The 24,691-nt window shown below is 38.1% G+C and overlaps 1 protein-coding gene across 2 annotated transcripts in view; it reads right to left on the bottom strand.

Moving 5' to 3' along the window:
* The window catches only part of FRAS1 (Fraser extracellular matrix complex subunit 1), a 429,868-nt gene that overhangs the window by 86,783 nt on the left and 318,394 nt on the right, over positions 1-24,691 (bottom strand). For both annotated transcript variants that reach the window (XR_005988333.1, XM_041758154.1), the window contains exons 36-44: positions 20,268-20,399; positions 19,041-19,166; positions 16,415-16,662; positions 10,142-10,290; positions 9,800-9,962; positions 8,060-8,195; positions 4,003-4,193; positions 2,854-3,007; positions 1,427-1,690 (exon numbers count right to left, since the gene is read on the bottom strand). Coding sequence is in view for 1 of the 2 variants with exons in the window: in XM_041758154.1 (XP_041614088.1) it covers positions 1,427-1,690; positions 2,854-3,007; positions 4,003-4,193; positions 8,060-8,195; positions 9,800-9,962; positions 10,142-10,290; positions 16,415-16,662; positions 19,041-19,166; positions 20,268-20,399 (1,563 nt within the window). In the remaining variant the exon portion in view is untranslated. The remainder of the gene's footprint in view (positions 1-1,426; positions 1,691-2,853; positions 3,008-4,002; positions 4,194-8,059; positions 8,196-9,799; positions 9,963-10,141; positions 10,291-16,414; positions 16,663-19,040; positions 19,167-20,267; positions 20,400-24,691) is intronic.

Genomic DNA, 24,691 nt, shown 5'->3' with positions numbered 1-24,691 from the left:
TCACATTAAAAAATAGTACGTTCTGATAAAATGGATGCTAGTCATTCATGTGTAGTACATTCTGGTGTTCGGCTGGGCCTGGGCATACTGTGTGTTCTTGTTGGGTGATGCCAACAATGCAAGGCCTAATTATGCTTTCCCCAGGCCATTCTCAGCTAGGAGCACTGAGGGATAAGGTGATATCCTCCTCCGGAACAAAGACCAGTCTTGCTTACTGTTATTGTAACAGGGGAGTTTCCCAAACTCAGTGTTCCTCTTCTGTAATGCATCCCATTGCAAGGGAAGGCATCCATCAGGGCCTTCTGTGCCACCCCCACCAGACTTGGAGTGCAGAGGGAAACAATGCAAACTTACTGATGGCAATGCTGCCAGTTGTGCTGTAACAGAGTATTTTTGTTTCCGACCAAGGAGTCTCATGTCTTCTATCATAGGCTAATTTACTGGCTTGTAAATATGGTAAAGTTAAATCTCAGATTTAATTATTGGGACTTTTGGGAATCTCCAAATTTTCAAATACCATTATGGTATATATTTTTCATTACAAAATACATGTGACAGTAAGAGTAGATAAATAAATAGGACCAAGTGGGATGCAGATGTTTTGCTGGGCAAAAGGCCCACTCCCCAATTAAGTAATTCCCTACTGCAAATTGACTTTAAGATTGACACTTGTTGCAGGTCCTTCAGTGATGCTTACACGTAGGCAAACTTGCAAATGTTATACCCTAGGATACTGTATCTAGTGAATCATAATTATTTTTATAATCTCTTTTAGTGTATGATAGCTTCCCAATTGTCCCCCATGCCTCCTTCCCACTTTTTTCTTGTTTTTTAAAATAAATATCTTAAAAATTCTGTTGGATTTCTTTTGTTGTTATGGTTTTGTGTTTTTTGTTTTTCTATGGGGTTGGCTGGGCAATGACAACGTTCTAAGAATCCTGATCCTATGAGTAGCTGGATAAATTAAGGTTTTGAGGACCCTGGAAGTACTACACACTCTTCTCAAATTCACAGACATGGGCATCTGGTCCAAAGAATTTAAGAGATTTATATTAGTCACTCACAGTTCTTAGTGTCCTTAAAATAATAGCTCTTGGGGCACCTGGGAGGCTCAGTGGTTAAGTGTTTGCCTTTGGCTCAGGTTGTGATCCAGGGTCCTGGAATAGAGTCTTACATCGGGCTCCCCACAAGGAGCCTGCTTCTTCTCCCTCTGCCCATGTTTCTGCCTCTCTCTCTGGGTCTCTCATGAATAAATAAATAAAATCTTTGAAAACAAAAACAAAAACAACACAATAGCTCTCCCCACCTCCAGTCTAAGTTCTGAATGCCTATTTCAATATCCTCCCACAGAGCTAACATGTACACTGACCAAGAGGAAATAAGGACAGAGGGACCACAGCCACTCTCTTCTATTCCTGTGTGATACCTGCTGAGAGCCGTAGGCCTTGGTTTATAGCCAAGTGGGGGGTGCCACTTGTAGGCAGCTCTATGTATATCTCCATCCTCCCTGTGTCCATGTGGAGGCCATCCGTGAGGGAGAACCGGAACTCATCCACTGCCACTCCAGGACCACCAGGCATGTACCCGACCAGCCCAGCCAGGATGTCCTGGTAGGTGAAGGAGGAGCCCTGAGTCAAAACCCTCCCATTCTCCAGAGGCTCAGAAGCAGTTTGCCTCCAGAGCAGATGGCCTGAGGGAGAAAGTAAAGAAAAACAAAGAAACAATAGTAGAATAAATATGGCACCAAAACATTGCCTGATTTTTGTCAATTAGCATGAGCCTGGGTTAAATGTACACCACCTCGGAGGCTCTTGGTGACACACACATAAATGATCAACAACTCAGAATTTTCTATGGAAGCACACGGTGCTGCCCTGTAGGCTCATTCACAAATAAAGAAGATAAAATCTAACCTTTCCTATTCAAAAATCTCTTAAGGAGACATAATGAATGTGGTGATATAGTGGCTTAGAAATCAAATCTCCCACCTTGAATTCAACCTCACTGCATTATCTAAAGCTTATTTTCCCCTACTGCAAAGTGAAAATAGCACTCTTCTCTTGCTGCCTTTCTTCTAGGGCATCTAGGATGGGGGAAGGGATTGTGTTTTAAATTCCCCTTTAAATTCAGAAAGACACTAGACATCTTTGTGTTGAGGCATATTTTTCTGTTTTCAAGGGTTGTATCATGATGGGACAGGTAAAGTGTTTCATTAAAGAAAGTGAAAGTGAAGGAAGGGAAAATAAAATGCAATGACCAACAATTTTCCATTAACCTTCATCAACAGTAACAACTTCATCTTTAAAAGACCAAGGATGTTATGACACACTAAGATACTACCTGGGAGATGAAAGTTCCAGAGGAATGGTACTTAGAAATAGATAAAAGATTCCCAAGGTGGTTTTTACCTCTGGTTTAATCAGGAAAAGTGCTTTTTGCAAAAGGATCAAGCTCATAAAGATATCTAGCACACCTCTAACCTGAAGTGAACACCTTGTGCAATTAATAACAAGGCTTCCATGTTGTTCCTTGCATGAGATGGCCCAGGATTATCAAGCAATGAAGCTTACTCTGAGAACAGGACTCTAAACCTATTCTGCCTTAGTTACAGAGGAAAACAAGAAAACAGCTGAAATTCAATTTCAGCGACACCAATTACCTCAGATTCAGGCTTTAAGAGCAACTGGTGACCCCAAAGAATATTGGCTAGCTGTAAATTTGGTTCTACCTTGATGCAAAGAATGGACTACATTCAAGCAAAGTATAGGAATAATCAACAGAAATCTATGTGTTTATTCCAAAAACCCATCCAGCACCTCAATTAAGAAGCATGCCATAGCAGTTGTGTCCTACCGTGGTCAGGTTTTTTCGTCAATACAAAAACCAGCTCATTATCTGGAGTGTCCAGGTCTTGCAGGCTCAAAGAAGAATTGCTTATCACCACTCCTGAGCTTAGCTGTACACCGAGGGGCTGCAAGGTCATCCTGGGAGGCTCATCGTTCTTCCTCTGATTAAAGTTAAAATGTCAGGTCTCACACAGATGTGGGTTTAAGAAGAAAGAAAATGCACCTTATGCAGCAAAAGTAACATTATCACACCAACTTTCACTATCAAAATTGTACTTAATGGGTCACCATCTTTAATTCCCCAGCAAAATACTTCACTTGAAAGTAGAGCAAGTCACAGAAGCAAAATGTCCCCTTGAAAAGAAACTGATGTTCTACAGAAATCTTCAAGATATTTTCCACAGGTTACAATGATCATGTTTTTCAATAAAAAATATGGATATGTGGTTAGAGAAGTATGAGTATATTTTGGGGATAAAAGAGCATATTATTTGATATCACAACTGTCTTAGAAAACCCCAAGAATATCACAGTACTATAGAGGAGGACACAATATTTAAATGTATGGGTTTCTAAAGCTGTCTCCCTGACCCTGTGTCAGCACCCCATACCCTCTCTGAAGGGTGCTGAGGGTATTTTCCCAGGGCAGAAGGTATTCCATTCTGAGTTTTATCTTTTATCTCTCTCTCTCCCTGCATTGGTGGAGCAAGCTCTCTAGTTGCTCAAATGAGAATAAATACAGCATCAAGGAACATATTTTTTTGATGTTACAATTTAACAAATAAATGTATTAAAATGTAAGAAAAGGCAAGTATGCATGTAGAACTACATACAATAATTTCAGGGAAAAATAGGCATTTGTTAGTTTCCATCTAAATATGAGACTAACAGAGTTTCTCTGTCTGACCCACACAAACTGTTTTCCTACAGAATGAACACATTATACCCTGAAGTGGATATTCAGATTTCCACATCAGATCATCCCAAATGCCAGCCTTAATTCTACAAGTTTCCTAATTGTCCACATTATATTTTTAAATTGATCTCTAAAACTGAAGGTCAAATGCAATCGTCTTTGTTTTTGAGTTCATATAAAGTGATCTAATGGCGGGATATTGTTGTCAAAAGCCCACTTTTCCAACCTCAAAGTCTTTACCTCAATGGTGATATTGATGCTGTGGATTTCTGAGCGACTATTTCCATCACTTACATAAAAACTAAAAATGTCATGGGTGGGCTCAATGCTTTCATGAACACTCTGAAAGTAGTAAATGTAGTTTTCCAGGACATCTTGAATAGAGAATGATGCCTCTAGGTCACTTGTAGTTCCAGGGCCAAAATGATCACCTGCATCAACATCAAGAGAGAACTTTTACCTTCATCCATCAATTCCTTCTTACTAGGCTGAACTAGAAAACATGACAGCATTATCAGCAAAAGATAAAAGCACATGAGAGGGTAAAAATGGAGAATGGAAAGAACACAAGGCTAGAAATGGACGACTTGTGGTTAAATCTGTTTACTGTTTAAATCAGTTAAAACTGTTTCTCATCTACACTTGGTAATACCTGCCCTGCTGTTTCCATAGGGAATCAAATGAGATAATATACATGAAAGCACTCAGAATGTTATTTTATATAGCAAGAATAAAAAAAAAGAATCAGTGGTTGTTTTGTTAGAAATCTGTGATAAAGTAAGTCCTCACAAATGCAAGTATTCTCTACCTGAAGCTTTGGTCAATTTCAAAGCCACTCTGCCTAGCACATCCTGCAAGAGGAAGCCTCCTTCTCTATGTAAAAAAAGATTAACCATATACCTTTTTATCTAAGAAATATCTCATTAAGTATGTTTTCATTTGACCTCGGTTCCTTAAGGAAACCTCCCCATGGGTCAGTGCTCAGCACCTGGGATGGTACACCAGCGCTACTGTGATGCTTCAGGACCATTCGCAGCTCAGGTGCCATTCAAGTACTGAGATGTACCATTCAGGTACCATTCAAAGCTCCAGAGATAGAGCTAGTCTGGTTAACTCACCTTTTCATCCCAACCCAACCAAGCACTGGAGAAGGCCAAGGAGAAGAGTAAACATTGTCTAAAGGATGGATGGCTTATCTCTTCCTTGGTCTGAGTCTCTGATTGATTGATTTTAAATGGTTACCACATTTTCTTCTAAAGAAAGGAGAAAAAGCAACCCCTGTGTCTTCAAACATCCCCTGGATACATATCAACAAAGAAAAATGTATATAGGGTATGTGAAAGCAACAAGGCTTTCTCTTTTTCTCTTCCATGGCCCGTTGCAAAGATTAGGTCATAAATCAAAAGGCTATTGACTTCCTGAATTGTAGACAGTGTCATTTTTTATTAACCTTCCAACAGAAAGACTAGGACTGAGAAGTTTTTATTTATAATTTGAAGTAAGAATACAGGACAATTGTTTTTTCTTCAATAATGTGAATTTTTTAAATAAATTAATTTTTTATTGGTGTTCAATTTACCAACATACAGAATAACACCCAGTGCTCATCCCATCAAGTGCCCCCCCTCAGTGCCCATCACCCATTCACCCCCATCCCCCACCCCCTCCCCTTGCACCACCCGTAGTTCGTTTCCCCGAGTTAGGAGTCTTTTTCTTCTCCCTTCTCTTATATTCCCTTTCACTGTTATTTATATTCCCCAAATGAATGAGAACATACACTGTTTGTGCTTCTCCGATTGACTTACTTCATTCAGCATAATACCCTCATCCACATTGAAGCAAATGGTGGGTATTTGTCGTTTCTAATGGCTGAGTAATAACATGAATTTTCTTAGATTTTACCCATCAGATTTGGTTCCTCTTGATACCAGAAGCATGGAGGAATCTAAGTGACATGTGATCTGACAATCTCTAGCACACACAGTTCGGTGTTTCCAGAAGGAAGTGCTATAATTCCTTCAAATTTTTATTTTCCCTTTACATTGCTTACTATAAATATGAGAAATGTGGCTTTTTTATTTGGGTCAGAAAGAGCCCAAGTAAACTAAATGATGCCTAAAAATATACTGAAATAGAGAAATGACTTATTTTCTGTCATTGGGAAACAAGGCATTCAACAAGTCAATCTGTCACTGAAGCTTTAAGCACCAGCCTTCCAGGTTTTAAAATTGCACCTTCTATTTTTTCATGTAAATCATTCTCATTAATGTGCTTCCTTGCCTTCTTAAGCAGAATATACTGTGGGCAAATTAAATAGTTCTTGAAGCATGCAGGCTATCATTATGAACATCTATTACTGTGTAGGGCTGGAACACGGTGATACATGCCCTCAAGGTAATCAAGGTGGGTCTGTTCTGTTTGTGCTAGTACTAAATGAATGTAGAGTCCATGCTGTTAGATTTTATACCTAACAATATAATTATTCTGTTTCTTCCGGTTTTGCTGGTAAGATGTTAAAGCTGCTTCTTGTAATGTTTTTAGAAAGGCGTCATGCTGATCTGCTGGATTCTGAATCTAGCTAGTTTCATATACACGAAACAGACTTGGTGCTGAACACCCATGGAACAGAGGCTGGAGTTCTTAAATTGTCTTGGGATAATTACTTGCACCTCCCTGCCCCTAGTCCCCTGAACATCTCTTCTTTACTTCCAGGCTCAGACTAATATACAGCAGTGGTGGTTCTCCAAATGTGGTCCTCGGGCCAGCAGTGGTGGCACCGCCTATGAGCTGGGGGTGGGGGTGGGGGAATGCAAATGCACAGGCCTCACCTAGCCTCTGTATACAGGAACTCTGGAGTTGCTGCTCAAGGAATTGTTTTCCCAAGCCCTCCAGGTGAGTCTTACACATTAAAGTTTGAGCATCACTTTTAGAGAGCTAGAGCTTCCAGAAATTTGACTTCTAGACCAGGGAAATACTCCTCTGCATGCATTCCAGGTTAACATCAAATCACATCAGGAAGGCTTAAAAAGAAACCATCTGAAGAGAAGTGTAGGGTGGGGGCCAGCTACCCTTTCATGACTTCCCACTTTTGCCCATGCTCTTCTCTCTGCCCACAGTGAGACTCTCACTAACCCTTCAAACTGCAACACAAATGTCCCATCCTCAGCCTTTCCTGCCTTCTCAGGCAAAATTGTTTTGCCCTATGTAATTTTTTCAGGGTTTGCCCCTTCCCTGTCCTAGCATTTCTTATTTATCATGATTTATTAGTCTTCCAACCTGTCTCCCATTCTGGGCAGGAGCTGTGTTTCACTCATCTTGACATCCTTTGTCTCTAGCGCAAACATTTGTTGAGATAAATCTGATTCAGCAATAAAGAAATCTGAGTGCACTCAATGAAAGGCAAGATGAGGGAAAGGACTCGAGAGTTTCTGGAGGAAAACATGGCCCCTGCTAAATGAATTTCTGGTGACCAGGCTCAGATCCCAGGCACCAAGCTGGCCACAAACACCTTCAGTCAAGAGCCTCTCTGCGGGAGCTGCTAGCTGCACACCAATTAGAGCCCAGCGCTGGCACTCAGGGATTTCACTGAGGAGGCAGCATCACAGTAACCTGCCAAGAGCTGTCTCAACTGCCAGTCACCATGGTCTCAGGGGGCCAGTGGACAGGACAGGCCTTCTCATCTCTCCTTCCCTGTGATAACCAGCAAGGGAAGTGGGGGTCCAGGCAGATGGTGCAGGGGGAGGGATGTGGAGAGGGTCACAGACAGGAAGGCAAGCATTTCAATTCATGTCATATCCATCGAAGGAGCTGAGCCATTAGCTGTGGCTCAGCTCAACTGCAGCTGACTCACCATGAAAGGACAGGCATTTTTATTTCCTTGACACTCGTTTCTGAGTGCAATCCATAAGCCCTGCCTTCCCCATTGCTGGCACTCCCCATCCCCTACCCTGCTTTATTTTTTCTCATAGCACTGATTTATCTCCTAATACCTTACACAATCTTCTCGTTTATTAGGCTTCTTATCTGTCTACCATCACCAGGATCTAAGGCAACGTGAAGGCTGGGGTTTCTATTTGTTCTGTTGACTGATATATCCCCAGTGCCTAAAAAAATGCGTGGGACACAGACAATGTTCTGTAGATTTTTGAGTGAATGAAACCTTCCTTCTCATTTCTTTGAAATGGAATAATTTCTCTTTAGTCCTCCGCATCAAAGTTTCCCTGGAGGTAGTTTCTTCCCCCGACCCTCCCCTCTTGCCAGGTCTGGAACAATTCTATAGCAAAGCTACTGCTGGTACCTGTTCCCATGTTCTCAATGCAGCCATATTTGGGCAGAGCGCTTAGCTTAATGATGGCATCTCCCTGGAGGTTGTCCTGATCATCAGCAGCAAAGAAATGGTGAAATGAGAGTGGGGCTCTCCCTCCCTCGTCAACCTAAGAAAGAAAAGATTGTACAGTCCTTGGGCGGTTTTGCACAGAACTGCAGTAAAAGAAGTGAATTAAAAAGTGCTGCCTGGGGTGACCTTCCAGCACCAATTCTACTCCTCTGAGGAGACAGATCCTCTACAGAGGAGATGAAGGATGTGCATGCTGCTGCTCTGAGAGGCAATCTTTCAGTGCCTCTCAAAGCTACATTCAGACACTAAGACTTCTGTGTCTCCCTTCAAAGTTGTGCTTCCTTCAATGATGGATCTGGTTATAAAGTAGCTCTGGCCCATTCTAATCACCCACCTCAGCACAGATGCTGTAGATGGTTGCCTTTATTCACTATCAACATTCAAAAGCCTGCAGCTCTAGGACGATCCATCCAAGTCCTCCCTAGGATACGGTGAGGGTGACTGTCCTATAGATGCTCCCACCCGGATGAAAGTCCCACTTCTCCTCTTATAGTATATATTGATAGGTGTGCAGGAAGAAAGGGATCACCATACCTGAAAGCTAGTGCTTATTTTAATATTGAAGGAGGGAAATAAATCAGTCTAAGTAAAAGCAGTTGCTTGAGCTAACTTTTTCCTTTAGGGCTCTGCTGTGTATTGCTAACTCTGCAACCTGATCCCAGTGGTTTTTGCTGGCCTGGGGACATGACCAAGCCATTTCACTCTGAACAATTCTTGGCCAAATGGAGGAAGGTCAACAAGGTACAAAGTGGAAGGTCACTCTGACTCTGGGAATGGAGAAGGTCTAAATGGGTTCCCCAAGGTATGGAATACCAAAACCATTTGGAAACAACTCAGTTTTATGGATTTTCAGTTGCTTGACAAACCCAGAAAATCTCCTAAGTGTTTAGCATTGCGTATGTATGTAGAACAGGACAAGGAAATTGAATTAACTTGTAAGGAATCCCTATCATGTGTTGGTACATACTGGGGGCTTTTAAATGGTATTTTGTTAATATCAGAGCAATCCTTTGGGTAACAGGAGTAGTTATATTTTAAAGATGAGGAAATTGAGGCTAAGAAAGATTGTATCATTGGTCCAGGGTCACTCAGCTAGTAAGTAACAGAACCAGCACTTGAACTCAGGTCTGGTAACCTTATAATCAGGATATATCATATGCCCCCCACCCTCCCCACCCCCAAGGTACTGTAAATAACATTTAAATGGTAAGTATTGACTTAAGAAGTGATTTGGGGACATTGTCCATATCCCCATATTTTAGTTCTTGCAAACATTAGATTTTTAACTCCTAAAAGATATATTCCATTTATAATTTAACTCCCACTACTATACACACCTAGTGTAGTATAAAAATACTATACACATCTAGCATTTATGTCTAGCATATAAATATTTTTGACTAAATAATGTAAATATATTTATTTGACCTTCTGCATATATTTTTTCTCATACTTTTTGAAAAATTCATGATTGAAAACCATGCATATCTTAGACCCTATTGCCTAGAAACTTTAGAGGAAGAACCTGGCAGTCGATTTGGGTAGAAATCCTATATTTCTGTAGAAATATTTACTGTAGAAATCAGTACAGACTCCAGCTCTCCATAGTACTCGCTGTTCATTGATCTGAGGATTCTTTACCGTGATAAGGTCAGCAAAAGCAATGACTGGAGGTGGATTCTCAACAGGAGTGATCATGATGGTAAACGTCTGATTGTCTAGATGGTTGTGGTCCGTATCGGAGACAGAGAAATGGAAGCCATCAGTAACCAGATTACCATCAGTCTCATACACAGCTGAGTACCTACACAGGTGAGGACAAGAATCAAATGAATGAGCTACATGACAAGCCAGATAAAATGGCTGCATCTTTGTTTAGAAATGGGGCAGTATATTCTTTCAAGGGAGCTACTGGTTAGTTGCTTAAATATTTTAATATAATTTGTTTAAAATTCTGTCAAGTAATATAAAGCGGTTATATACCTAATTTTCTGGTTGTTGATGTCTTCCATTGTGAAATTGGAAACCTCTGAGAGTTCTTCTACCTCCGGTCCTGACATTCTTAAGAGAGCACCATACATGGGCAGAGAACTTAACTGAATCCAGATCTCTGGGTCGGGGGAAGAATCATCCTAATCAGGCAAATATGAGGTAAGACATTATACACATTTTAGGAATAGTTAAAGATCACGGTTGCTTCCTTCTCAGCCAGCTGAAAAAGTCTCTTTCCCTTTTTAATAAAGCAACACCATTTCAAAGTGCATGAAAATCCCATTCTTTATTCTTCATAAACTATCTCTTAAATTGGGCACCTGGGTGGCTCAGTGGTTGAGCATCTGCCTTTGGCTCACATCGTGATCCTGGGGTCCTGGGATCAAGTCCCACATTGGGCTCCCTGCATGGAGCCTACTTCTCCCTCTGGCTATGTCTCTGCCTCTCTCTGTGTGTCTCTCATAAATAAATAAATAATCTTTAGAAAATATCTCTTTAATAATGTCTTCCTTCAAGAGTATCTCAATGTCTTCCTTCAAGAGTATCTCAATAGTGAGGAAATTTACTTTAGGTATGGAGCATAAAACAAAGAGATACCCTATTGTTATCATCAGAGCCACACAGGGTTTCATTTTCTTTTTTTTGGGGGGGGGTTTCATTTTCATTCCTTCTAGCGAAGGACAAAACATGGTCAGAGATATAAGTCATCTTCCTACAAACACAGTTGTAGGCTTCTTTTTGAGTTTCAAAGGATGGTTTGCTTTGTAGAAACAAATAAGTTTCCATTACAACATATAATACAATGATAAAGAAAATTCTGTGAAACAGAAAGAAGGAAAGTGATTTAGCTTTAAGTAATACTCAACATGTTAAAATTTTTAGTTTAACAGAAGAACTTAGGAAATCTTACAGATTTCATTCCATCAGGATGGAACCTGCAGATGCTCAACCCCGAAGACAACAATCTTAACAAAGACAATTTCTTTTCCTTCCACATTGCTTATTAAAAAATAAATTGACTTTCTGTGCTTCTACATGGACAATACTTGTATGTCTTAATGAATCATTTCCTCTTTCTTTAAAGATGTTGTGGAAATATCTAGGAGGCCAGCAACATCTTCTTGAGAGTTTCTCCAAGTCATTCATCTTTTAGAGCAGTTGGCTGTAAACAGAGGGGCACTTTGCACTTTACCAGAGCAACAACAAAAATAAATATTGCATGGCCAAGTGTACTTTGAAATGAAAATTTTCATAGCTATGTTGTACAGCTGGTTTAAGCATGGATCGGGAATGTGCTCAGGATACCTGGTGATCTGGGGTGGAGGGTACTAGTCAGATCTTGTTTCTTACCCTTAGGAGCATTTTTAAATAGACAAGTCAGAGCCTTAATGCAAGGTCACAGAATTTTCCCTATTTCCTCATATCACCTGACACTAGTAAGGAAGGAAACTCAAATTCATCAAAGCTGCAAAATCTCTGAAAGTTTCCCCTAAATGTGTACTTTAAAAGTTTCTCTATTTTCCACATGGGTTATCAAATACAATATGCAGACTTGCAAAAGACTACTTCCTAACATTATTGTGAGTACCTTCTGAGACAGAATTTTTAAAAGACAGCTAAGAGTTCTAAGGTATTATCTTTTGAGATGGTGATAAGCTACAAGGACAGAGCTCCTGGCTCTTGATTAGAATGAATAGCTTCAAAATTCTACATTGGCAAATTTGGCAAAGAAATGCTTATCTCATGTCAGGTACATTTATTTTAATGTTTCAAGTCTCAAATGACTGCTGGGTTTGAAAAAGCATGGAATCAGCAAGGTTTTTTCTTCTGAAAATGCTCTCATAACTTAAGAAAATAATTAGTAATTAATTATTTTTATAATTAAGGAAAATTACTACTTTGGCATATCTAAGATATTGTGGATGCAAAAAAACTTATAAGAAGGTAGACTTTGTTCTCAAGTAATTCTCCTACTTTCTTACTCCTTTTGTATCAATTCATTATTCATTTTTTTTATTACTTATACATCTACTGATGCACCATTCAACACAAGGACTACAACACTGATAATTAATATTTATGTGTGTGTCCCTCCTTTGTCCTGTCCTTGGGCCTATCATTACCTTGGATCTTGTTTCTCATTTCCTTGAATTTCTTGATATTATTTGATATATTGCTACAAAGTGTTTTTAGTTGTTTATTTTTGCTTTTTTAAAAGCTTATGAAAAGAGAGTTGGACTTTACTCTTGTGGGACTTACTTTCCTTTATACTCAATAGTAGACTGCTAAGATCCATCAATATCATTGTACACAGCAACAGTTCATCTGTTTCGAATGTTTTCTAATATTCCATAGAGTAAGTCGATCACAGGTTATATTATCCCATTGATGGGCATTTGTCTTGTTTCAATATTTTTATTATTATAACTACAATTGCTATGAATTTTCTTGGGCATATCCTTTAGTGTACGTATGAAAGTTTCTTTTGGATAGGACTCTAGGAGTGGAATGGTTAGGGTATATGATCACTCATCCTCACAAGACAATGCCAAATTCTTTCCTAAAGTGGTTTATTCCTGTTGATTTTTGGTATTTTCAGACTTTATTTTCTGTCATTTGAATTGGTATGATATGGCATGTAGTCTTTTTTACTTGCCTTGATGTCTAAAGAAGTAATTATCTCTTTTTACATTTATTGGTTCCTCTGGGTTCCTCTTCTGAAATTCCTACTGTCTCTTGTTCATTCTTTTACTAGGTTATCTTTCTCTTTTTGATCTGCAGACTTTTAAAAATATCTTCTTATTTTTGGTTACATGTATTGTAAAGATCTGTTTCCAATCTGTAACTAGTCGGTTTTCTGTATTTCTGATGTTTAGGGAATATAAATTTAATTTTAATAAAGTTAAGTTTATCAATCTTTTCTTTATAGTTAGTACCTTTTATTTCTGGTTTAAAAAAATTCTTCCCTTTACCCATATCTAAAAATATTCATCTACATCATACAAAGAGTTACAAAATTTTAGTGCTTGATTTGCCTGAAGTTTTAATCTCTGTACAGTGTGAGGGAGCACTACAAGTTCTTTTTTTATCCATATGAATAATCATTTTGCATAGATCTATATTTTAAATATTTCCTACTGTTTCCACTGATCTGGCTCACTATATCTGTTTTATAATATAGTCCCATGTGTCAATCTGCTTCTGGACTCTGTAATATATTCCTGTGCTATACTGCTTTAAATAGTGCAGGTTTATAATAAATCCTGATATTTGATAGGGCAAGCCCCTGCCCTCATATCATTCTTTTTTTTTTTTTAATAACTTTTTTTTTTTTAATTTTTATTTATTTATGATAGTCACAGAGAGATAGAGAGAGGCAGAGACACAGGCAGAGGGAGAAGCAGGCTCCATGCACCGGGAGCCTGACGTGGGATTCGATCCCGGGTCTCCAGGATCGTGCCCTGGGCCAAAGGCAGGCGCCAAACCGCTGCGCCACCCAGGGATCCCCATATCATTCTTTTTTAGAATGTTGGCCCTTCATTCTTTTTTTGAAAAAAATTATTTATTTATTTATTTATTCATGAGAGACACAGAGAGAAGCAGAATCATAGGCAGAGGGAGAGGCAGGCTTGCCACAGGGAGGCCGATGTAGGACTTGATCCCAGGATCCAGGGATCATGACTTGAGCCAAAGGCTCAACCACTGAGCCACCCAGGTGCCCCAGCCCTTCATTTTTTATTGTAGAATCAGCTTAACAAGATCCATAATAAGTACACTGGGCTTTTGACTGAAACTCAATTTAATGGAAAGATCAGTTTGCAGGAATGTTGATATTTTTTTGACACTAAATCTTCCTATTCATGCATATGGCATGTCTCATCATTTACTGGATGTTTTAAAAAAATATTTGTCAATTAAGTGTTACAACTTTCCCTGTAGAAGTACAGTCTAGTTTTTGTTAGATTTAGTCCAACAGACATGATTTTTATAATGCGATTATAAGTGGTATCATCTTTTTAGTTACACTTATTAGGTATGTTTTGCTTATGTTTAGCAATGTTACTGATTTGTTGATCTATCTGACCCCTTGGTAAATTCTCCTTTTATTTCTAATACTTTGTCAAGAGGTTCTTTTGGCTTTTCTTTAGTTGGGCACTGTAACAATTTTCCCTAGAAATTACACATCTTTGTTACATTTATTCCTAGATACCTGTTATGTGATGTTGACAGAGATGGTATTATATTTTGAACTATTGTATTTTTGGCTAGTGCACAGAAATGCTGTTAGCTTTTAAAAATTAATCTTATGTAATCCTCCCCACATTACAGATGAGAAAACTGAGCCCTAGAGAGTTAAGTACTCTGCCAGGGGTTACTATGCTAATAAGTGGTGGGCCTGCCTTACGATGCATCCATTCTAACTACAAAACATTCCTCCACTACTTGTTTACCTGCAGTGCAAAGCAAACTGTACAGGAAACCACCATTCAGAAGCAAATCACAGAATCCTATTTTTGCCTTTTGTCTCTCTTGACATCATGTCACCCTCTTGGAGTTAATGATACTCTAATTAAAAACAGGCTCACCTGTTCCTATCCTTTGATATTCTGTTCCATTTATGATCAGCATTTCATAAAGCTTTTCCAACCTTTCAGGGTGTTCACTAACTAGGCATATCTGGAAAAATTATCCCCATGACACTAAGCACAGAATTCTTCTTCAACCCTCAGAGAAAGTTAGTATATAACTTAGCTAAGTCTTTAAAATATGCTAAGCTTTCAGAGGCTAGAATAGTCCTTTTGGAGTCTTTCTTCTCTGGTGGATAAATTCACATTCATCAATTTCTGAAAATACCTGTTCAGTTGCCAATGGGCTTGTGTTTTGATATGCAGCTTATAATATGCACTTAATGGGCAGGAACTGCTCCTAGAGAGCTATTTTGGCCTGTCAAATATTTTTCAGGCCTTGGTGATCTATTGATTAAATCTGTATTCATACATTTTTATGAATTCATGAGTTTCATAAGATTCAAAAGACCATAACCTATGGTAAAAATCACCTGTCAATTAAAAAAAAAAACAAAAAACAAAATCAAAACTGTTCTGAAACCATACTAGACCCATGAGAAGAATCAGGGTGGAATGCAGTTTCCCATAATTTAGGAAAAGATAATTTGAGGGGAAAATGTGTGCTAAAACAGTTGATGCAATTGTTCCCTGGCCAATGCCTTATGTTACAAGCTACTATCCAGGACGAGATTTTATAGCCAGACTCTTTAGCCCAGAAAAGGATTACTTAAAACCATATATATCAAAAAAAAAAAAAAAAAAAAAAAAAAAAAAAAAAAAAAGAAAGAAAGAAAGAAAGAAAAGAAAAGAAAAAAGAACAGAATAGAAAAGAAAAGAAAAAGGCCAGGTCATTGGTTGGAATTTTAACATTGGTAGGGAAAAATTCAATACTGAGAATCATTACCATTCAGATAATCATCCTTATTTTCAAGGTATTTGTCAAAACTATTCATTATGCTTACATAGAGAATTCACATATGCTTATGACACACATAACTGAAAAATAAAATTATCCTCATTATCCTTAGCTCCAGAGGTAAGAATCAAAGAAAGAAGAGTGTAATTAAGCAGGGTCACTTAGCAAGTTAGAGCCACATGGGAAAAAAACCTGAGTCCCCTACATCTACTCTTGGTCCCCTAAATACATTGCCTCTCTTGGGACATAGGATGGAGGGTGAGTCAGTAATATTGCCTAGGACATCTAGCAGAGAGGCACTGCCAAAGGAGTATGCCAGCATTCTGTCTAGAGCTGGCCCTGAGACAAAAAGCTGGTGTAAGAGGGCTTACTCTCAGTGGGCCATGAAATATTATTACTTATTAGTCATTAGTCACTTAAGTCCTCTAGAATGCTCTCTCTGGCAAATTCCCACTTGGAATATTACAGATGGAGCTTTAAAAATGGGGAATTGAGCTTTTCTGGCACTGGCACTCTTCCCTATTGACTATCACCCATCCCTACACAAGCTCATTGTGTTTTCATCAAAGTTTTGCTCATTCACTTGTCTGCTCCTAACACACTGGGAGCAGCCAGAAAAAAAACAATGTAACTCCTCAGAGTAGAGCTATTGGGAAGTTAAGAAGAAACTTCCTAATATGGCTATATACCTGATGCCCTGAAACTTCAGCCTTGACGTTTCTCTCTAGCCAAGCTCAGTGAGAGGATGCAGTGAACAAGAAAACACAGGTAAGAACTTACAACATAAGCAAGATGTGACCTGGTGATTACGGCTGTGCTTTTACTAGCAACAGTAATGCTCAGCGAGGCACCAGCTGCCAGCTGAGGCCCTTGGTCCTCTGACAGTGACACCTCTACTTTCACCTCCACGGTTGCTGCTGCCATGCCATCTGTGACTGTGATCTCCATGCTGTCTTCCTGGGCAGAGGAGCCATCATGTAGATACTGCAGAACATTTTTCTCAATATCTTCATATGTGAAAGCGTCACCTTTCGAGAATAAAACAAATCGCAAAACCAATGACTTCTGGGAATAACGCTTTTCATGTATATAACACCTTTGTTCTCAGGATTTCAAAGTACATATAGGATCATAAACTCTGGGAGCTGTAAGTTAATTAGTCCAATTGCCTATCCAATATAGGATTCCCTTTATACCACTCTTGAAAGGAGTTATTTAGCCTGTCCTTTAATGCATCTCAAGGTGCGAGATTCACTGTTTTACAAGGTAGCTAATTCCACTGAAGGGAGTTCTAATTTTGTTTAAGTTCTTAATCATACTGAGCTCAAATCAGCTTCTGTAAGAACCAGTCATCATTCTTAGTTCTAGGGAATAAAGGCTAAGCCTCTATGCTTTATGACAACCTAATCTTGAGTCTAATCTTGATACTGACATTTTTTAGAAAAAGTTAAGAAAATGAATCCTGGGACACCTGGGTGGCTCAGCAGTTGATTGTCTGCCTTTGGCTCAGGGCGTGATCCTGGGGTACTGGGATTGAGTCCCACATCGGGCTCCCTGCATGGAGCCTGCATCTCCCTCTGCCTATGTCTCTGCCCTTCTATGTATATCATGAATAAATAAATAAAATCTTTTTTAAAAAAAGAAAAGAAATCCTGCTTGATGAATCTGTAGAGGTCTTTGTTTTAGTTGGGAGTATGTTTCCCTAAATTCAAAAATATCTAAAAACTTAAAAACATACTTGAAGTTAGAAATCCAAACAATGTAGGTCTAGAGTACTAATTTGATAGATTTTATAGGTGCATGAAAAAAAGTTTCCAGGTCATAGAAGTTCAGGAAAAATAGGTTTAAACAAACTTCAAAACTAGAAATCTTTGACCTGCAGAATTTATTTGAATTTTAGAATTGTCGATATAGAAATATTGAAGCATTTCAGAATTGTTTGGTCAAGGAATCCTTTTTATAAGAAATGCCTCACAGTACCATGGGTCCAAGGATTCCAGAGAGTACAATTGAAGAATTGGTCATGTTGGATGTAATATTCAACTCTATTTCCTGGCAGATTCTTGGCTCTAATAATTGGTGTTATGAATGAGACTAAGGAATTTATTCATTTTCTGTATTTGTTTTCTAAGCCTTCTCTTTTGACATTGTGTCGTACATTGTGATGTACTGGTGCTAGTGGTATTGTGCTTTAAAAAAGAGTAATAAAACTAATACTTTATAAACATCTTTAGATCTTATTAGTCATGCAAATATAGGTTAAATATAATGTTAAGGAAACTGGGCTCTGACTGTTTTTTTTTTTTTTTAATTTTTTTTTTTCTGACTGTTAATGCTTCTAAAGTAATCCCCTTAGGATGTTAGAAATTTATTCTGATGACATTTCTTGTGTCGAGTAAATATTTTAAAATCTACCTTTGTGACTCCCAAATTCTATCTAACTTCAAGGTCAAAGACTTGCCCCCCTCTTTCTGCAGGGATATTTAAAAGAATACATGATTACATGCCTATTAGGAATTATACAAAGGTTTTGAGAAAGTACAGATTGTTGAAATAAGCATATAGTATCTTAAAGTGACTAATTTGAAAGAGATATTATTCACTTTGATATATATGGGCTATTTAAAAATTAGATTTAGCTATGTTCCTTTTGCTTTTCTACATACTTCTAAAAATCAACATTATTTTATAATTGGAGAAAATTCTAAGAAATATTATTTTGGAAAGTTGGTCACGTTATCTACCACAGTGTTACATCACAAAGATACTACTTAAAAAAATGTGTTTCTTTTTTTATGGATGAAGATACATGTACTTTACACTATCAGAGTTTCAGTGCAAAAAATACTGTGAAGATTAACATATGAAACTAAGGAAGACAAATTTATCTCCATGAACTAACCACAGGAGAGTGGCACCTAACATTTCATATGAGTTTGTTCTAAATGTATTTACTCTAGATAAATCAATCAATTTCACCTACAACCTGAGGAAACAGCCTCATAGTTTTAGTTTGTAAGTGGTGGCAGAGAGAAGTCACAAATATTACAGCCAATGGACTAAATGGACTGAAAGTTCAAAGGTTTTCCCTTGTCTTCTCATAGTCTCCCACACAGTTGCTTTACTTCTTGTTTGAGGCACATAACACTGACTGTAGAGCAAGAAATCCTCAGGGCACCTGGGTAGCTCAGTGGTTGAGCATCTGCCTTTGGCTCAAGTAGTGATCCCACGGTCCTGGAATGGACTCCTGCACTGGCCTCCCTGCGGGAAGCCTGCTTCTCCCTCTGCCTGCCTCTGCCTCTCTCTCTGTGTCTCTCATGAATAAATAAATAATAAAATAATAAAATATTAAAAGAAAGAAAGAAAGAAATCCTCCACGCAGGCCAGTGACAGAGTGAGCAGCTACCTGTGGCCATGGGAACTTGGAACTCAGTTGTGTACTTAAGGAGCACGCCATGCTTCGGAGGTTTCCGGAGCTCAAAGAAGAGTTCTTCAGGTGCTATCTCAGGATCTCTTACCACCAGCTGAAGTCCTGCAGTCAGGAGACAAATCATAGTGACAGGATGTGTACATTAAACACTGTATGCCCTGCCTACATGAAAGCTACAGGACAGGCTGGAAGCTATGTTTTGGGCAATCTGATAGTTATAAGAAGGCGCTGTTTAATCCCAATCAAGCACAAAGGGTGAAAACTGATAATACAGTCACTTGCTATATTATAAGTAGTTAACTTACTTCCAGAAGTTAACTTATAAGTATGTAGTTCTGAATTATGAATACCTTTTATCTTCCATACAAATGAAGACACAGAAGCCAACATATAGGTCAGTCCTGACCTCCTGGGATAGGTTTCTTTCCAGAAAATGCTCCCAGAATCTGTTTTTGCTTTTCATTATTTATTCCCTTCTTTTTCTGAATCTCCAGAAGAGCCAACTTGTTTTAATGATGGCTGCTACAGCCATCACAAGAGTGAGAAAGAATAGGGTGGAAGTGACAGTTGTCTTTGTATATATGGCTTGTTTAGAAAACTGGATGATAATTAATCTCAGGACAATACTCAGGGGTAGAACCTGGATAAGGATTTGTAGAGTACAACCAATAAAAACTACAATGTCTACCATTTGCTTTTAAAACATACTTGGTGAAAGAATAAAGAAACTCCTAAAGAGTAAGTAAACTAAGAGGTAACTAAAATCACGTACAGAATAACTGGGCCAACGCCTCACAACTTCTGAAGGTTATTGTGATCTGTCATATCTCGTGTTACTCTTTACCTTCTAAACAGCAAACAAGGGCAGTCACTGAAACTCCTCCCCTCCCTTTCCTCCCTGCTCTCCTGGGTTAACTTTACATTTTAATGACGGCAACAAATCAAACTGCCGGAGGCTGGAAAATACATTCTGTGTTGTATTCCATCACTGAACATTGGCCTCGGAAGGGTTTATTTCCTTCTCTCTGTGCTGCTTCTATTTGCATGGAAATGGGCAGAGGGAAGAACACAGGTAAGAATGCACATACCTTCTGGAAGAAGAAGTCACTTTTTTTTGGCAACCATCAAGAGGTTGAAACAGCGACTGATGCTGAAATATGGTTCCATTTCCAAAGGCATGTTTCTTTCAGGCTTAGTTCTTACCTAGAGAAGCGCTGCCTCCTGGGCTGACCTCAAGCCGTGGAGCTGTGACCCGGAATGCCGGCAGGTGCTGATCAGTGGGAAGCAAATGAATGGTGAGGACCATCTCCGGACTTGTGTGAGCTCCATCGGAAACTAGAAAGGATAAACACACGCATGCACATCAACTTGTAGTCTGGTCACCATCAGGCTGCTTCCATAAATATACAGCCAGAAGCTTTTATATATATTACCTTAATACTTCGAAGAGATGTTTACAAATGGAAAAAGTAGGCAAGCACGGAAGATCCTGTGAGCTATTCTAACAAAGCTTTTTCCACTGGGTGACAAAAAGGCTAAAGGACTATAATAACTAAACCATTCTACGAAGCAAGTTTCAGAAGAGGGTGATACTGATAAATGATAGTGTAAAGGAAAGTAATACAAAATCTGTATTCTTAGATGATTCTGGGAAAGTATTTATGGAATTATTTTTTTGTTCATTCTCCTAGTGTTTCAGAAAAATATTTTAAGAGATCTTGTTTAGAAATGACATGTGTATGTCTCATTAGAAAATAACTTTTTAAAAAGGACAGAAAATACTTGTATAAGTATCTCTGATGGCATTTGTTTGGAAGTAAGCAGATTCATTTGTTTTTTACCTGATCATCATACACATTGCAATAAATGGAAGATATCTTTGTGTCTAGAACAACGTCTTCAAGATTTTACTGTCCTGGATTATCTGACATCCAAGTGAACACTGACAACTTGAGGGAAGTGAAGGCAGAACTGTTCTCACACTTGACTCTTTTTTCCGCCTTACTATATCTACACCTATACCTCTCTACTCTAAAAGCCAGATTTGGAAGAATATCTGTACCACCAGTTCACTGATGTGCTTATCTGTAGTGGCTACCAAGAAAACTGTACTTTTGATTATTTGAAACGTGTAATATGCTTGCATACGGTTTGGTTTACTTTGCTTTCTTCCGGACTTAGTAGCAAGTCAGCAGGAATCTGACATCTATTTAAGCAAAGCAAAGCATTGCTCAGTGACTATTAGTAACGATCCCTTTTAAGTTTTAGATTTTTTTTCCTTGAGAAACAGATCTAAAAGATATGGCTAGATTTTATATGGTACACTCCATGTCCTAGAGCAGTGCAGAAGCAGTCCTATTGAAGGAGAGCAAAAATTACCTCTGTGAATGAAGATTTTATGGCTCTGGTCATTCAACTAAATGTCAGGATTACTGCCCCTACTTCTTTGTTTATGCTCAGTCTCCTCTCTGGATCCTCAAAGATAGAGACGGACAATTCCTAACTTTTGGGGGCTTGGGGACAAATATATGAACTTTTCCATAAATATCAGCAGATTCCAATTCTCTAGGACCCTTGGGATCTAGTTAAGAACACTTATGTTAAATAAAAATCACAATTGTAAGATATAATTTTACTTTTTAAAATGTTTTACATTGATTTCATTTTTAAGTTGGGTAGGACCTCCGGGAGCCTTCAACATCCTTACTTTTACAGGAGAGGGAAGGAAAGGCCCTGAAACTTAAGAGCTTTGATAATAGCACAGAGCTGTCAGGGTGACCAAAGTGTATCTTTGCCTCTGTGAGTAAATGGAAGAAAGCTATTTTCTGGTACATATTTTATAACTAGAAAATATATCAATGGGGTGTAAGGTTTTGTAAGGAAGCATAAGAACTTACAGTCAAAATGTTAGCAATTACACATCTACCTGTCCCTGTAAGCAAGGTTTCTGATTTCTCTGAGAAACAGTCTGACTGCCTCTCTGGGTCAGATGCCTCCAGTGGGCACCATTTGCCTCATGTATTTTCCTTGCTCAGGATGGCTTTGCAGAGCATCTGTGCTTATTTTGAAGCAGCCAGGTCAGGAATATCAGCTTTCCTTATCATCCTAGCTGATTAACCAAATGAGCTGTTCTTTCTCATTCTATGGGCTAATGTCAGGGCTTGGGCTTGTTTCCACCTTAGTTCATTATGTGCCCAATTTAAAATTTTCTCTCACAAAACCCTGCTTCCTTCCTACCAGTTTCCAAAAGTTTTTCTCCTTAAAAAAAGGGAACATCTTATACCCTTCATAACCAATTAACTAAAAATGGATCATGGACCTAAATATAAAATGCAAAACTACAAAACTCCTATAAGACAATACAGGAGAAAACTTAAATGACCTTGGGAATGGTGATGCCTCTTTAGATACAACACAAAAGACACAATCTGTGAAAGAAATCACTGATAAACTGGATTTCATTAAAATTAAAAACTTCTAAAAAAAAAATTAAAAACTTCTGCTCTGTGAAAGACAATGTCAAGAGTATGAAGGACAAGCCACGAACTGGAAGAAAGTATCTGCAAAAGACCCATTTGACAAAGGACTATTATTCAAAATATACAAGAACTCATAAAACTCAATAATAAAAACAACCCAATTAAAAAAATGGGCCAAAGATCTTAACAGATATCTCACCAAAGAAGATATACAGATGACAAATAAACACATGAGACAATGCTCCTCATCACATGTCAGCAGAGACATGGAAATTAAAACAATAATAAGATGCCAGTATGCACCAATTAAAATTGCCAAAATCTAGAACACTGACAACACCAAATGCTGGTGAGGATGTGGAACAAAAGGAACTCTCATATATTGCTGATGGAAATGCAAAATGGTACACTCCTTTTGGAAGACAGCTTGGCTTTTGTTTAAACATATGATATGATATAGCAATTGCACTCTTTGGTACATACCCAAGGAGTTGAAAACTTAGGTCCACACAAAACCTGTACATAGATGTTTACAACAGCTTTATTTACAATTGCTAATGCTTGGAAGCAACCAAGATGTCCTTTTGTAAATGAATGGATAAAATAAACTGTAGTACCTCTAAACAATTGAATGCTATTCAGCATTAAAAATAAATGAGCTACTAAGCCATGAAAAGACACAGAGGAATCTTTAATGCACATTGCTAAGTGAAATAAGCCAATCTGAAAAAATTCCATACTATATGACTCTCACCATATGACATTCTGGAAAAGTCAAAACCATTGAAGACAATATAAAGAATAGCCCTTGCCAAAGGTGGGAAGTGGGGATGGGAGATGAACAGGGAGGACAAAGAGGATTCTTATGGCAGAAAGACTACTCTATATGAAATTGTAATGATGGATAAATGTCATTATCCAATGGCCAAAACCGTAGAATGTACAAAACCAAGAATGAACCTTAGAGTAAACTATGGACTTCGGTGGATTATGACATGTCAGTGTAGGTTCATCCTTAGTAAAAAAAAAAGTACGATTCTGGTGAGGGCTATTGACAATGGGAGAAGCTATGCTATGCATGTATGCATGTGTGGGGGGGCAGGGTGAATAGGGGATATCTCTGTACCTTACTCTCAATTTTTTTGTAAACCTGAAATTGCTCTAAAAATATTAAATCTTTAAAACAAGTTTTTTAAGAAAATCACTCAAAAAAAAAAAAAGAAAGAAAGAAAGAAAAAGAAAAACCTCAGGCAGAAATAAGATAAACTAATTGGAGGTCTGCCCAACGTCTATTTCCTCTACACTTTATAATAGGTTCAAGGATCATTTAACTTAAAGTCCTGGAGAACTTAATAGTTAACCCCTTCATGTACTCAAGCTTTCAGGTAAAAGTTGAGGCTTGGAAAACAAACAAGCACACTATTATACTTGTTTTTCATGACCAACACACATACAAACCAGACTAAATTAAGTATCCCACGTTCAGTGTCAGAAACTTGTATTTAAATCTTGGTTCTACTCTTTACCAGGACTGTAAATCTGGGCAGATTACTTACTCAAATGAACCTTAATTTCTCCAGCTTTAAAATACTAAAAATAATACCTGTCCTTACAGTCTTGATACAAGGATTAAATAAGACAACTTGTATTGCAAATTGTTTTGTAAAACATAAAATACTATAAAATCTGTTGTATATCCTTACTGATTGCATGAATTATCTAGAAGTCTATCACTGGAAATGAGCTGATACTAGGTTCACATCAACAATAACACAACACTCGAAAAAGAAATAATAAGGCATCCAAATTGAAAAGGAAGAAGTAAAATTGTCACTATTTGCAAATTACATGATATTATACACAGAAAACCTTAGATGTCATCAAAAAGTATTAGTACTAATAAATAAATTTAGTAAAGTTGCAGGATACAAAATCAATATCCAAAGATCTGTTGCATTTTTATATCCTAATAATAAGCTATTAGAGATGTTAAGAAAATCCCATTTACAAGTGCATAAAAAAATGAAATACCTAGGAACAAATTTAACCAAAGAGGTGAAAGATCTGTGCTCTGAATCTCTGAATTAAGAGATACTGATAAAAAAAACTGAAGAAGACACAAATAAAGATATCCATGCTCATGGATTA

The sequence above is a fragment of the Vulpes lagopus genome, chromosome 6 (genome assembly GCF_018345385.1).
Source record: "Vulpes lagopus strain Blue_001 chromosome 6, ASM1834538v1, whole genome shotgun sequence".
Classification (NCBI taxonomy): domain Eukaryota; kingdom Metazoa; phylum Chordata; class Mammalia; order Carnivora; family Canidae; genus Vulpes; species Vulpes lagopus.
This window is presented reverse-complemented; position numbering and strand designations above follow the sequence as displayed.